This window comes from Dryas octopetala, chromosome 8 (assembly GCF_963921425.1).
Source record: "Dryas octopetala chromosome 8, drDryOcto1.1, whole genome shotgun sequence".
Classification (NCBI taxonomy): domain Eukaryota; kingdom Viridiplantae; phylum Streptophyta; class Magnoliopsida; order Rosales; family Rosaceae; genus Dryas; species Dryas octopetala.
This window is the reverse complement of record NC_141373.1, coordinates 18331893-18345678: the sequence shown is the minus strand read 5'-3', so window position 1 is coordinate 18345678 and position 13786 is coordinate 18331893. Positions and strand designations below refer to the sequence as shown.

The window sequence follows — 13786 nt, the reverse complement described above, 5'->3', positions numbered from 1 at the left end:
AAATTATAATTAACCATGTATATAGATATGTACACCACAAAATACATATATACTACATAAATATTAATTAAGATAAGAAAATTAAATTGCAATAAAACTAATAAATCGACACACAAATATATTTTAACGTGGAAAACCCTCGAAAGGTAAAAACCACGGGACCTAGTCCAGCACAAAAAAAAAAAAAAAAAAAAATCCACTATTAAAAAAATATTACATAATAGTTCTTAATTACATAATAACACCAAAAAAAAAAAAAAAAAAAACCTAATTTAAGCCTCTATATCATCATCAAGGTCATCGTCAACAATTGAATTAACCACGCCAAGCTCAGTGGGCAAAGGTAATGCTTCATCAAAAGGTGTCTCTTCTACGCCAACCCTTGTTTGCATATCCTCATTGTCAAGTACCTGATCATCCAGATTTGGTATGGCATAATCATCAATTGTATCTTTATCCTCTAATACATCAAAAAATCTCTCTGATGCGTTTAGACCACTACATGTCAATATGTTTCATTTGAATCTTGTACATAAAATACTTGTATTGTTTGTGAAGCTAGTATAAAAGGGTCATTCTTAAATCTCAATTGATTGAACTTCACCAAGGTAAAACCATATTGATTCGTCTTCATACCCCTAAGACTTCCACTATCAACTCAATCACACAACGACTCATATCTTCTGCCTCGGTAGAACCACAATATCTAACCAGAAACATATCTGTGACAACACTACAGCAATTAACTTGCCCAACACCACCCGGAATATTTGCAGGTACAAATACACCGCAATTCTGATTCTTATGCTTATCATCCACCGATTTTATTCGAAATCTGAAACCATTAATAATGTGGTATTTATATCTAGTCACAAGTGTACGAGGAGGATTAGCTAGCCAATGCAAGTCATCAGATATCAATGGATTATTAGCATAATATCTTGCATTAATCTGTGAAAATTAAACATGAGGTAGAAATTAATATTACATATATGAAAAAAATTAAAATGCAAACTTAGTAATTGGATTCTTACATGTTTCTTAAACCATTCAGGAAATTCCTTCTTGCTTAACTCCATGATTTGTCGCCTAGTGAACCTTTCCCTTCAATGTTTATCTCTCAAGAAGTCTTCATGTTGCCTTTTAAATGGGATTACTTCATCACAATTATCTAGAATGTATATGTGGCATCGATTCCTATCATTTAGATCAACCTCCACAATTTCACCTGAACTTAAATATTGGCCTGTGGAGTCAAAATTGATAACCCACTAGAAACTCCACGTCCAATACCATCTGCATTTCGACCTTTACGATTACGATGAGTATCAACATCTCGAAGGTACATGGAACAGAAAGATAAACCCTCATCAACCAAATAACCTTCAGCAATAGAACCTTCAGGACGACTCTTATTTCAGACATACCACTTCAATGTTTGCAAATACCTTCAATATTTAACATGAATAACAAATTAGGGAATCAAAACTAAGATGAGTGCAAATTAAGCATAACGAAATTATCATTACCGTTCAATGGGATACATCCATTTATATTGAACTGGTTCTGCAATAGTAGCTTCATTTGCCAAGTGAATTGGGAGATGCACCATGACATCAAAAAATGAAGGAGGGAATATCTTCTCCATCTGACATAAGGTCAATGCAATTCTAGAGTTAAGTTGTTTGAATGCTGCCTCAGATTCCTTCTTGCTACACAACTGTCTAAAGATTGCACTCAACTCTAGTAAAACCATAGTGACAGAGTTGGGTAACAAACCACGTATTGCAAGCGGTAGTAATTGTTGCATTAAAACATAGCAATCGTGACTTTTCAACCCATTTATTTTTCTCTCATTCACATTGACACAACGAGACAAATTTGATGAATATCCATCAGGAACCCGAATAGTAGACAACACTTTGCAAAATGAGGTTTTTTCTACTTTGCTCAATGTGAATATTGCCGGAGGCAAAAATGTTCTATCTCCTTCTCTGCGAGGGAGTTGGCTATGTCTTATATTCAAGACTTCAAGATCTGCACGTGCAGCCAGTCCATCCTTTGTCCTCTTCACAATATCCAACAATGTTCCAACCACATTATCACATATATTTTTCTCAATATGCATAACATCGAGATTGTGTCTGATCAAAAGATGCCTCCAATATGGTAGTTCAAAAAATATGCTTTTCTTTTTCCATTGACCGTTATTACTTCTAGAAATCGAAGGCCTTCGTCTTCTTTATCCAACAAGAGCATTTTTGTCATGCTTTCCAAAAGTGAACCTCAAACTAGATAGTTGTTCAAGGCATTCTAACCCACTCAACTGTGTTGGTACCTGACGATTCTCTCGATGACCATTAATTGCTGCATGTTCCCTTCGAAACCTATGTCCAATTGGTAAAAATCTTTGATGCCCCAAATAACAAATCTTACGACTCACAGGCAAATGTTCAGATACATTATCATCCATGCAATGCGAACATGCTTTATATCCCTTAGTACTCCATCCAGACAACATTCCATAAGCTGGAAAATCACTAATGGTCCATAACATAGCAGCCTTCATCGTAAAAGTTTGGTTTCAAAACACATCATACGTGGTAGTGCCTACCTCCCACAACTCATTCAAGTCATCAATTAATGGTCGCAAATACATATCAATGTCATTTCCGGGACTTCTCGATCCTAGAATCAACAGGGACAATAATAAATTTGGTTGCTTTATATACATCCATGGAGGCAAATTGTAAACAGAAATCACCACATGCCATGTGCTATGGGCATTGATCATATGGCCAAAAGGATTAAATCCATCACTTGCCAGCCTTAAACGCACATTTCGAATTTCTGATGCAAACTCAGGGTATAGAGTATCTAAATGCTTCCATGCCTGAGAATCTGATGGATGCCTCATAAACTCATCCTTGAGACATTCAGTTGCATGCCACCTCATATGTTCAGCAATATGCTTCGCATATAGAACCTCTTCAATCTCGATTTTAGAAGGAAGTACCACATAACCTTAGCTGAGACTTTCTTTCTAGAAGTATCCTCTTCCTCGTTATCTTTATATCTTGATTTGCCACACACCGAATATGCAGTTAATTTGGAGGTTTCTTTCCAATATACTATGCAATCATTAGGACATGCATCCATCTTCTCATACGTGAGACCCAACCCATTTATAAGTTTTTTTGCCTTATAACAAGATTCGGGCAAACAATCTCCATCAGACAACATTCTTTTTACCAATTCTAGTAACGTAGTGAATAAACTGTCCGGCAAACTCCCTAAATACTTGATCTGGTACAATCTTACAACGGCCTCCAATTTCTTAAACTCTTTACAACCAGGAGACAATTCTTGATCTGCCTTTTCAAGCAACTTGAAAAAACTTTCAGCCTCTGCTGGATGCCCATCCACAATAGAAGGTTGTGTCGACGACCCAACCTCTTCTTCCGTTATTGGTTGAACAAATATGTCATTAAGAAAATTATGCATACCATCCATCTCTCCTCCTACATCATATTCTATCATCCTTAAATTTGGCTCTCTAATGTTAGGCTCCCTATGCTGACGCCACCAAGCTTTTTTTTTAATCTTTATCCATATCATGCCATACAAGATGATCCACAATAGTTTGTCTTCTAAAGATATATCAATTGCAACATTTTTTACAAGGACATTTGAACTTATTTGGCCCAACACCATTCGTAGCCGCTTGATCCAAAAACAAATTGATTCCATCTACGTATGCCTCTAACTGTCGCGGTATCGTCAACCAACTCCTATCCATGCTTTACCTCCTAATAATCACAAGATATTACGCGACTCTTAGATGTAAACTCTAGACCCTGACACCTACAATCTTTCAATCCCTATCATGTAAGCGTACCTATCCATACCTATTAGATTAAATTCAAAAAACATTCAATATATTAGGAGGAACAAATTAATAAATTAAATTTACAAATTAATAAATTAGGAGGAACAAATTAGTAAATTAAATTCACATATTAGGAGGAACAAAGTAAAAAATTAAATTCACAAATTAGGAGGAACAAATTAATAAATTAAATTCAAAAATTAATAAATTAGGAGGAAAAAATTAATAAATTAGGGGGAGCAAATTAATAAATTAATTTCTCTTATAATTTTTATTTTTAAGGTTGATACATGAATTTTTAAATTTAAATAGTATGTTAGCTAAATAATTAATATTTTTCATGCTACCCTAATAATATATTAACACTAACATGCAATATATGACAAAATAAACACAAATCTAACATATACATATCTATCAATTAAATTAAGCATAAATAATTTTTAACATATTTCTAGCTCTAACAAATTTTTAACTACAACACATCAACATACAACCACAAAAAAAAAAAATATCCAACATAGAAAAACCTTGTTGCCAAATCAATATCTCCACCCAAACCTTGCTGCACCAAAGGGTTGGCCTGCAAAATAAAACACAAAAAATCATAGTTTAAATCCAAATCAAACACAAAAAATTAGACCCAAATCAAAGGCTAAACTGAAAAATCAACCTAAAAATCAAAGGATGCACAATCAAACACCAATCGATCTTTGTTACACCATTGCCGATCGAACTTGAAAAAATAAAAGAAATGAAACCCAAAATCAGATCTGTTTGAAACCCAAAATCTTAAATTAGAAACTCAAAATCAGATCTGTTTGAAATGAAAAATCAACCTAGGAGCAATCAGATCGCACCCAATCTAGCTGCAATCGAGTTTCAAAAGCTTAAAAATCAACCAATCTGCACCAAAATCAAACCCAAAATCAACCCTAAAATCACCTAAAATCAGACCCAAAATCAACACAAAAATACCAAAAATCAACCTAAAATCGTGTTCAAACGAAGGAAGACCCAAATCAAACCCCAGTCGAGTTTCAAAGGCCGCACCTGAAAAGAAGAGAATCCAACAACATAATTAAAAATAAGAAGATATTACAAAGAAGAAGAAGAAGAAGAAGGGAAGAAGAAGAAAAGAAGAAAAAAATAAAAAATCTTACAATTGCAGCTTACTTACAGGCGGCGAAGGAGAAGAAAGAACGCGAAGAAGAAGAGAAATGAAAGGGAAGAAGGGGAGGCTGCACACTTTAATTAGGTTAGATCAATCCTGGCGGTTTGGACCGCCATGATTAAATATGATGGCGGTCTAATCCGACAGGATTGAGTTTAACTGTCAACGTAGCTTCTGAAGGCGGGAATTTTCCCGCTTATTTAATCTTGGCGGATATAACCGCCACATATGAGTAATCCTAGCGGTTTAATCTGCCACATATGAGTAATCCTGGCAGTCCGCCAGGAATTATTTAGCATTCTTGTTGGACAAGGCTAATCCGCCAGCACTGTCCACCACAATTGACGCATTTTGTAGTAGTGATTATTTTTAAGAAAAGTTTAGACAAAATGAGACAAAGGTGATATATTGCAACAAATTTTTAATTCAGGTGGTAAATTGATACAATTTTTTTTTAGGTGGTGAAGTGAGATTGATTTCAAAGTTAAGGTAAGTAAAGTGTAATAAAGCCATAAAGTAATAGTTCTATTTATATCCTTTTTTATTAAAAGTTCTATTTATATTTAACTATTTAATATTAAACTCAATTTTCTATTATTCGATAAGTAAATCCGGAGGAAGAAAAAAATAATACATAACAAAACATCTAAATTAAACAGAAAATACAAACTAACCGAATATCACAATAACAAGAGATACTTCCTTCCTCAATCTAGTGGAAAACAGAACCCTTGTGCACCTTCTCAAATGAAAAGAAGTTATATACTTACTCCCACTTGCTTCTACTTCAATCAAATTGCCATAATTTATTTGAGAGTGTAGTGAGGATAGGTGATAAGTTAAAATATAGGGGGTATAATTGTTAAGTAACTTAGTTGGAAGGGCCGTAAAATTACTCACAATGCACCCAAGTTCAATCCCCCTACTCTAATTAAAAAAATAAATAAATAGGAGGTATGGTGAGCATGGAGGATACCAAGAGCAAATTGGGAGGTATTTTATAGAAGCCTTCAATTAGAATGGGAAAGGTAAGAGATATATATATTTTTTGGGTATCATTTCGTGAAATACAAAAATTACATACAAGAAATAATATTTTATTGTTATTTGAAAATAAAACTATTTGCATCACATTTTGGTACCACATTTCAGTAGAGGTAATGTTCACATGTACATATAGTTGAGTCTCACTATTATTAGAGATATGTTATACATCTAATATTATTCATATTTAAGCTAAACAAGAAGACAAGTGAGAATAATATGGTGCACAAGTGTGTTAAATCTGTCTCACGCCCTTTTTGAACTTGGTCCACTTCGTTGATTCAAGGTGTATTCCACTCTAAACAGATAACGATAATTCAGGCCTATCCAACATACACACACACACACACACATATATATATATATATATATATATTGCACTATGTTGAAGTCATGGTAACCCACTCAACAATAAAAGGAGTGAAAAGACTTAGTTTGGCTTCTGTCTTGGACAACATATATATTGGATATGCTAAGCTCAATCTTACTCATGCTACTATTATACGCAACTCCAAAATCACACGATTCACCTTATGAACCGCTACGGCTACTATAATTAGCTCAAATGGACAACCCCAATGGACTTGTTAATTAAGTAGCAAAGGAAAAAAAGAGGGACTTGTTAAACAGTTTTGGCCACAATTTTTGGAGTCATGACCCGAACTGGAGGATACAAGGAGGTTTGTAGATAAATTTTTGTGTGTGTTCGATGCATTTTTACGTACGCAATAAGCTAGGAAGTGTCCTGGCCACCATCCGTAATCCGCACGGTTGGACACAATAATTTTTAGAGTTAATTATAGCAATATTCTTTGAATTATATTTCAAGTATCACTTTAGTCCATGAATTTTATTTTGGAATTCTAGAGTCCATGAACTATTGCACGAGTATCACTTTAGTCCTTTTTGTAACCTCTATTACATTTTTCGTCTAAAATACCTATAAACCGTGCACGTGACACATATTTAAGGGGTATTTTTGTCCTTACAGTGCCCTACCCCTCCTTTAACGTCTCATATTGCCCTTGCACAATAATTTTCAAAATTATTGAGCAGAATAAGGAAGCAACCAATACATAGGTAAGGGTGAGATGAATGTAAAAGGGTTGGATGAGATGTTGAAGAGGGGTACGTAAGGCACTGTGAGGACAAATATAGTCCTCAAATATGGGTCACGTGCACGGCACATGAGTATTTTAGACGAAAAATATAACATAAGTTACAAAAAGAACTAAAGTGATACTTGATCATGTAATAGTTCATGGACTCCAAAATTTCAAAATGAAATTAATGAACTAAAGTGATACTCAGGTTGGCCAAAAAAAAAAAGTGATACTCAGGATGTAATTCATGGATTATTGCTATAATTAACTCATAATTTTTAAGATCTTACATTCTAGCCTACATATAGCTTATATGGACGGTCAAAATTAATTAATTGAAGTTCTAATGTACGGTGACGTATGCTCCATTTTCTAATTGTGCGTCAGTTTGTTTAAAATGCACATACATCAACTATCTTCTGCACTTTATTAGGTCTTGGAAGACCATATATAATCTTTTTAGGTCTATATTTTTATTTCTTGGTAATGAGGAAAATCTTTGCTACTTACTCCCTCATCGAGTCATCGGTGTAAAGTCTAAAGGTACATTCAGATATGTATAATCACTCATAAACTAGATGAGTCAATCAGTACCCTGTACATTTTGTATTTGTCTCTGTGAGGATATAGACTAAAACAGAAAAAGCAGTCGCTTTGATTTGGTCCCAAAGAAAAGAAGGCATTTAGACTCTCAAAACAAGGCCGAAAGCAACTAAAACTAACAAAGGTAGGTTACCCTTTGTTGAAGACAGAGTTATTGTGGGGTTATAATCGAATGGATTCAATTCAATTAAGAGAAAATTAAATATTGATTTCAGAATTAATATACTAGAAAAAAAACGTTCCATACATTTTTAAAATCAGTTAACACATATAAAACTTGTTGATTGGCACGTGATCGTGAGGAGGGTCAATCCAGAGTTCAATGTTTTGTTGATCAATGTTTGTCTAATGAGGTGGAATTTATTGGCTTATAAGTAGACAAACAACTTGGATGGTCCACTATACATGCATTCAAAGAAAGGTTTCTAGTTTGCTACGTTGGCTTTACACAAAGCCAATATTAGTGCTCAAAAGAGGCATATATAAATCGATCAATAAAGCCACATTATTGATATATTGTGCAATATATATTTGAGTGGGAAGTGTGGGACACTGAAAAGAAAGGACGAGAAGATAAAGAACCTAATTCCGTTAATTTTTTGACTGAATATGAAAATGAAGTGGTAGTGGCATTCGTATGGAATGCACCCTCCCTCCCATCATCTTTAATCATCTGATGGATCCCCACTCTCTTTCTTTATCAACACCTACCTAGTGCTTTCTTCTTCAGCAATCCATCTTTGAGCCTCTTTTTTTCTTTTCTTTTTTTCAGTAGGTTTTTCGTATGCAAGAGTATGTAATGTATGTATGGTCATGTACTAAAGGGCTTTCTCCAAATGATTTACAAAGCCACTAATTAATGGATCGATAATCAGATTATATAATTCTTATTGTCAATTCCAAAAGGGTGCATGGTTATGCTGTGTAATTATCTTACTAATTAATTTACTAGTTAATCGTTTTTTTTTTTTTTTTGCCAGAACTAGTTAATCGTTGAACGTTCATATATATATATATATAATTTTTTTTACAACGGCTGAGCGCTGCACCAAGCGCTCGACGCTGGGTGCGAACGTACAGACATCCACGCCTGAATGGACCTCTATATAATATTTAGTTGTTTAGGTTTTAACAATGACAGATTTGATCTTGTTTCTTTTTTGTTGGCACAAATTTGGGTGACAACAGCATATGTATATATGAGCTAACATGTGCAAATCCTACCTGATTTGATGTCTATATATGCATGCATGGCCGGGATCCGATCGATTTGGCTTACTTTAAAATCCAATATTGAACTGGGTCGCTTGACAAAGAATATCAACCTCTAACATTATGTTTGGAATATGCGTATGTGGATGTGGAAATGCAATGTCATATGTTAATTAAACCAGCCACTAAATTAATTAAAGTCCATATATATGAAACCATCAACTTGATTCTAGGTCTCTAAAATTTCTAAACCAAGTTACAAATCTTAATTTATCTCCTACCAGTACATGTTGTTATATATATAGGAGAGCTAGCTAGCTAGCTACCAAAATAAACTAACAAAAATTGTATATAACCAAAAAGAAATAAAAATAAAAAACAAAAAAGAATTAAGATAGAAAAGAAAGCCTTGAATTATTGCTAGCTAGCTTCCATTGTTTATGTCATAGCTTCCGTTGTGGAGCTTTGTCTTGTTTGATAGTCAGTCAGTGATCGAGTCACGCTTTGCTCATGAGCTTGGCCGGGGTATCCGCTATAACTGCCTTTAAAAGTACATACGTCTTATCCTTTCTCATTTCATTTCATTTACTCTTTTATCTTTTCATGATAAATGTCAATAAAGCTGTCGCGGTGTTAATCTTTCTATTATTCTTTGCTTCCTCAACAGAATTACGTACTATTGCGTACGTATATCACAATTAATAATCATATTTGTCCTTAATTAATTTCCCCATCACAATCTATATTCTACCAATTAGTGCATGCATGCAACACTTTCTTCCTACTTAATTAGTTAGCTCCTTCAATTCACATATTTCTCTTTGTAATTTGTACAATTTTTTTTTTTTTTTTTGTCCAAATTTTCTCATCTCAGTTTCAAATATCAGAAGCTGAGAATTGGGTCTTCATGCAGCAAAATTTTTATTTTCTATTTTTCCCTTTAACTGAAAATTTATTATAAATTTAAGATTTATTAGATAGATGATGTAATGATGTAAAAGATGGCCGGCTAGTCAGTTCATGAGATAATAGAACTAGCAGAACTCAGCATAGATTTCCCCTGCAAAGTTGGTCTTGATCCAACATCATGAACATGCATGCATGTAGTACGTGGCAATCTCTTGATCATGGGCCTTCATATATAGAGCCACTTAAATAAATAAGAAACTCATTCTTTTTTTCTTTTTTTTTTGGGTCAAAACATTAGATCATTCATCTCAATCACGGAGGTACTTATAGGGATGAAGAACACAAGGTTTTTTTTTTTTTTTTTTTAATCTAAATAGGGATATATATATATACAAAAATGCTCTAGAGCTAATCAGTTAGTAAAATAATACAGTCCTAACCACTATTTTGGGTCCACTACACAATGTAATCTCATGATCCAAACCATTCATATTTTAGGTCTCCATTCAAAAATCAACCTTACAAAAAATCAACCAAATCAGAAATCATTTAGCCATTCGATTATCATTACAATCATTTAATATTTTATTGAAAAATTTGTGTTCGTCTATTTTCATGAGCACAATTAGCTTACTAATACTTGGTTAAACGATTTCCAATTTTGTTGATTTTTTACAAGGATGATCTTTGAATGAAAACCTAAAAAATAAATAGTTTGGATCATGAGATTACATTGTGTATAGTGGACTCAAAATGATGATTAGTGTCGTATTATCTTACTAACTAGTTAGCTCTAGAGCGCTCCTCTATATATAGATATATAAACAAATATAGAGGCTATAATATAGTCAAGGCTCTAAGGGGGCGGGCTATCTAACACAGTTTTAGGAACAAATCCCATTTCCATTTTGTTATGAATTATTTCCATAAAAAACTTATTGTTCCCTATTAAAATTAAGAAAAAAATGAATTAAATCTCTGCATGACAATATTTACAAAAAAAAAGTTAATTGAACTTCTACTTGACAATTCCTTATAAAAAAACCACTACGAATCTATTTCATTTATTAATTCTATAACTATTGAAAATGCATTGGAGGCAACTATTTTTATAATAAATTACTCATAAACTCAATTTTTGAAAGATTTTTAATTGAAAACCCAGCTAAATAAAAAATTAAGTTTCAGTCAAATATGTCCGTATACACGGACGCAGAGTAAAAAAACTACACTACCGAGTGCTTGGGGGTGTCCCCAACTCAAATTTTAATGGATTTGAAAATCCATAGAATTCATCAAAATCCAAGAGAAATAACTGGACTTCTCATAAAATATGTTATGTGTAAAAAATCCATTAAATTTCATTCAAATCCATTAAAATCCATCACTTAATGAAATCCATCAGTTTTTTAAGACACTTGGATATCTAAAGAATTTATTAAAATCCGAGTTGAGTACACCTAGATTTTTATAAAATCCATTAAATTCTTAATTGAGAACACTTAAATTTTATTAAATTTTTTAAAATCTATTAAAATATGAGTTGAAGACGCTCCCTAATTAAGATTAAGCATGGTGGTCTCATATAATACAAAGTAACCACACTACTTTTCTTTCCCCATTAGTGTTATCAGTGTTTAGTGGCCGTACCCCACCCTTGCCTCCTCCATAATTGAACCATCTTACTCCATAAATACCCTTCTTCACGGCGTGTGTTCTCCACACTTCTCCAATTATCTCTTCTTCACACAACAATTAATTTTTATCAACCCGGCCTTCTTCCGGCCTCCTCTTCCACTTCTCAAATGGCAGCCACAAACATTGAAACATCCCGAACCGACGGCAAGTACGCCGTCCCCGCTACCGCCACCACCACCACCACCGACCTCGAGCACCAAAACCTTTCCAAACACGAGGACGGCTCTTTCGACTACTCGAAACGCTCCCAATGGCTCCGCGCCGCCGTCCTCGGCGCCAACGACGGCTTAATCTCAACCGCATCGTTAATGATGGGCGTGGGAGCTGTCAAACAAGACATCAAGGCCATGATCCTAACCGGGTTCGCCGGACTAGTAGCCGGTGCTTGTAGCATGGCCATCGGAGAGTTCGTCTCCGTTTACTCGCAGTTGGACATAGAGGTTGCCCAACTGAAGAGAGACAGTCAGAACAAGCAAACCAATAATAACTCAGTACACGTGGCAGAAGCGAAGAAGGAGGCCAAGGACGAGGACGAGGAGAGTCTGCCGAACCCGCTACAAGCTGCAGCGGCTTCGGCGCTTGCGTTTTCAGTGGGGGCAATGGTCCCATTGCTGGCAGCGTCGTTTATAAGAGAGTACAGGGTGAGGCTGGCAGTGGTTGCGGCGGCTGTGAGCTTGGCTTTGGTGGTGTTTGGGTGGTTGGGGGCAACGCTGGGGAAGGCTCCAGTTATGAGGTCTGTGATGAGGGTTTTGGTTGGGGGTTTGATGGCTATGGCTATAACCTTTGGGTTAACCAAGTTAATTGGCTCTAGTGGGCTGTAAGAGAAATTAATTAAGATTTAAGAGTTTAAGACCTACCCACCTCATAACTCTAGCTATGTTCTTAGATTTTTCACTTTTTTTTTTGTTTTTGTTTTTTTTTTTTTTTTTTTTGAGGGGGTGGAAAACGTGACAGGATGCATGTGCATAGCAGCATATATAGGGATCGAGTGAACTTTGCTTGTTGCATGTAACCTCAGTTTTAAAGGAATGAAATGCATATTAATTTGTAGTATTAAGTGAGGAGTGCTAAGTAAGTAACCCATTAGAATTTTGGATAAAAAAATTAACAGTTAAAGTACGTACTTTTAACCGTAAAGTTTTCATTTCATTTAGTTCAGATATATAACTGATCGATAAAATGGTAGTGCGTGAATATTACTCATAACGGTTTCATGACACTGTTTTTTTTCATGTCTTTTACTTGACTGCATTATTTTAGGGATATATCTATCCAACTCAAAACCAAGACATATCCATACGTTTTGGTAACTTTACCATGCCTATGCTCGAAAGGAGAATAAATTTGCTAGTTTAATTTCATTTTTGGCGATCAATATATATATATACACCTACGTTTTGGTGATCACCACTTTTAATGATCAAGATGTAATCACCACTGTTACACTTGTTAAGTTTTGCGATAAATACAACTAAATATGTAAAGTGTTAATTATAGTTAATTATATATAATGTGATACATAACAAATACTGTTTTTTTTATTTTTTTAATCTGAATAAAGATAGATTCAAATTTGAAATCTCTCCAATATTATAAAGAGAAAAAGAAATATTATTAGGTCAATAATTAATTATTCATGACAAATCTACTTTTAAGTAAATATTAAAAGTAACAATTCAACAAAATTAAAGACGAAACTAGCCGCCATCCCAAAAGAAAAAACTCTCTCCTCCCCTCAACCTCTCCATGGGGGAGGGGCGGCCCTTGTGTTCTCACAGACTGCTCCTCCCCTCGCCCTTCTCTCCTTTGTTTTTCTTTTCCTTTTTCTGTGTTTTTATTTTTGTCCTTTGGGATACTCTCATCCCAATAAGTGAGAGCGTTTTCATCTCTCCTTGTGAGAGTTTCTTCACCTCTCTTCGTGAGAGTTTTTCAGATTTTGTTTGTTTTGGTTTGTTTTGTGTTTTGATGCTTTCAGGTTTTCTCTGGCGCTCATCACAAGGTGTTAGTGAGTCATTATTTTCGCCGGTACCGGTCATATTTCCACCAGTTACTATTGCCACATCCACTACTTTGCGCTATTGTCAGCCTCGACTTAGAGATGTTGGTAGGATCGTGAATCCAAACGCGACTAGTTCGCTAATTCCTACGGTGCCT

General features: G+C 34.6%; 1 protein-coding gene and 1 pseudogene across 1 annotated transcript; one reads left to right on the top strand and one right to left on the bottom strand.

Moving 5' to 3' along the window:
* Positions 1-272: 272 nt before the first annotated feature.
* Positions 273-3799, bottom strand: LOC147277744 (uncharacterized; annotated as a pseudogene).
* Positions 3800-11689: 7890 nt separating this feature from the next.
* On the top strand, positions 11690-12614 carry LOC147277743 (vacuolar iron transporter homolog 4-like). Its single transcript, XM_086254453.1, has one exon. The coding sequence runs from the start codon at positions 11740-11742 to the stop codon at positions 12451-12453; it is 714 nt and encodes a 237-aa protein (XP_086110579.1). The 5' UTR covers positions 11690-11739; the 3' UTR covers positions 12454-12614.
* Positions 12615-13786: the final 1172 nt, after the last annotated feature.

Bases quoted from the DNA above. Each gene is read 5' to 3' on its own strand.
- LOC147277743 (XM_086254453.1), top strand. From the start codon at position 11,740: ATGGCAGCCACAAACATTGAAACATCCCGAACCGACGGCAAGTACGCC.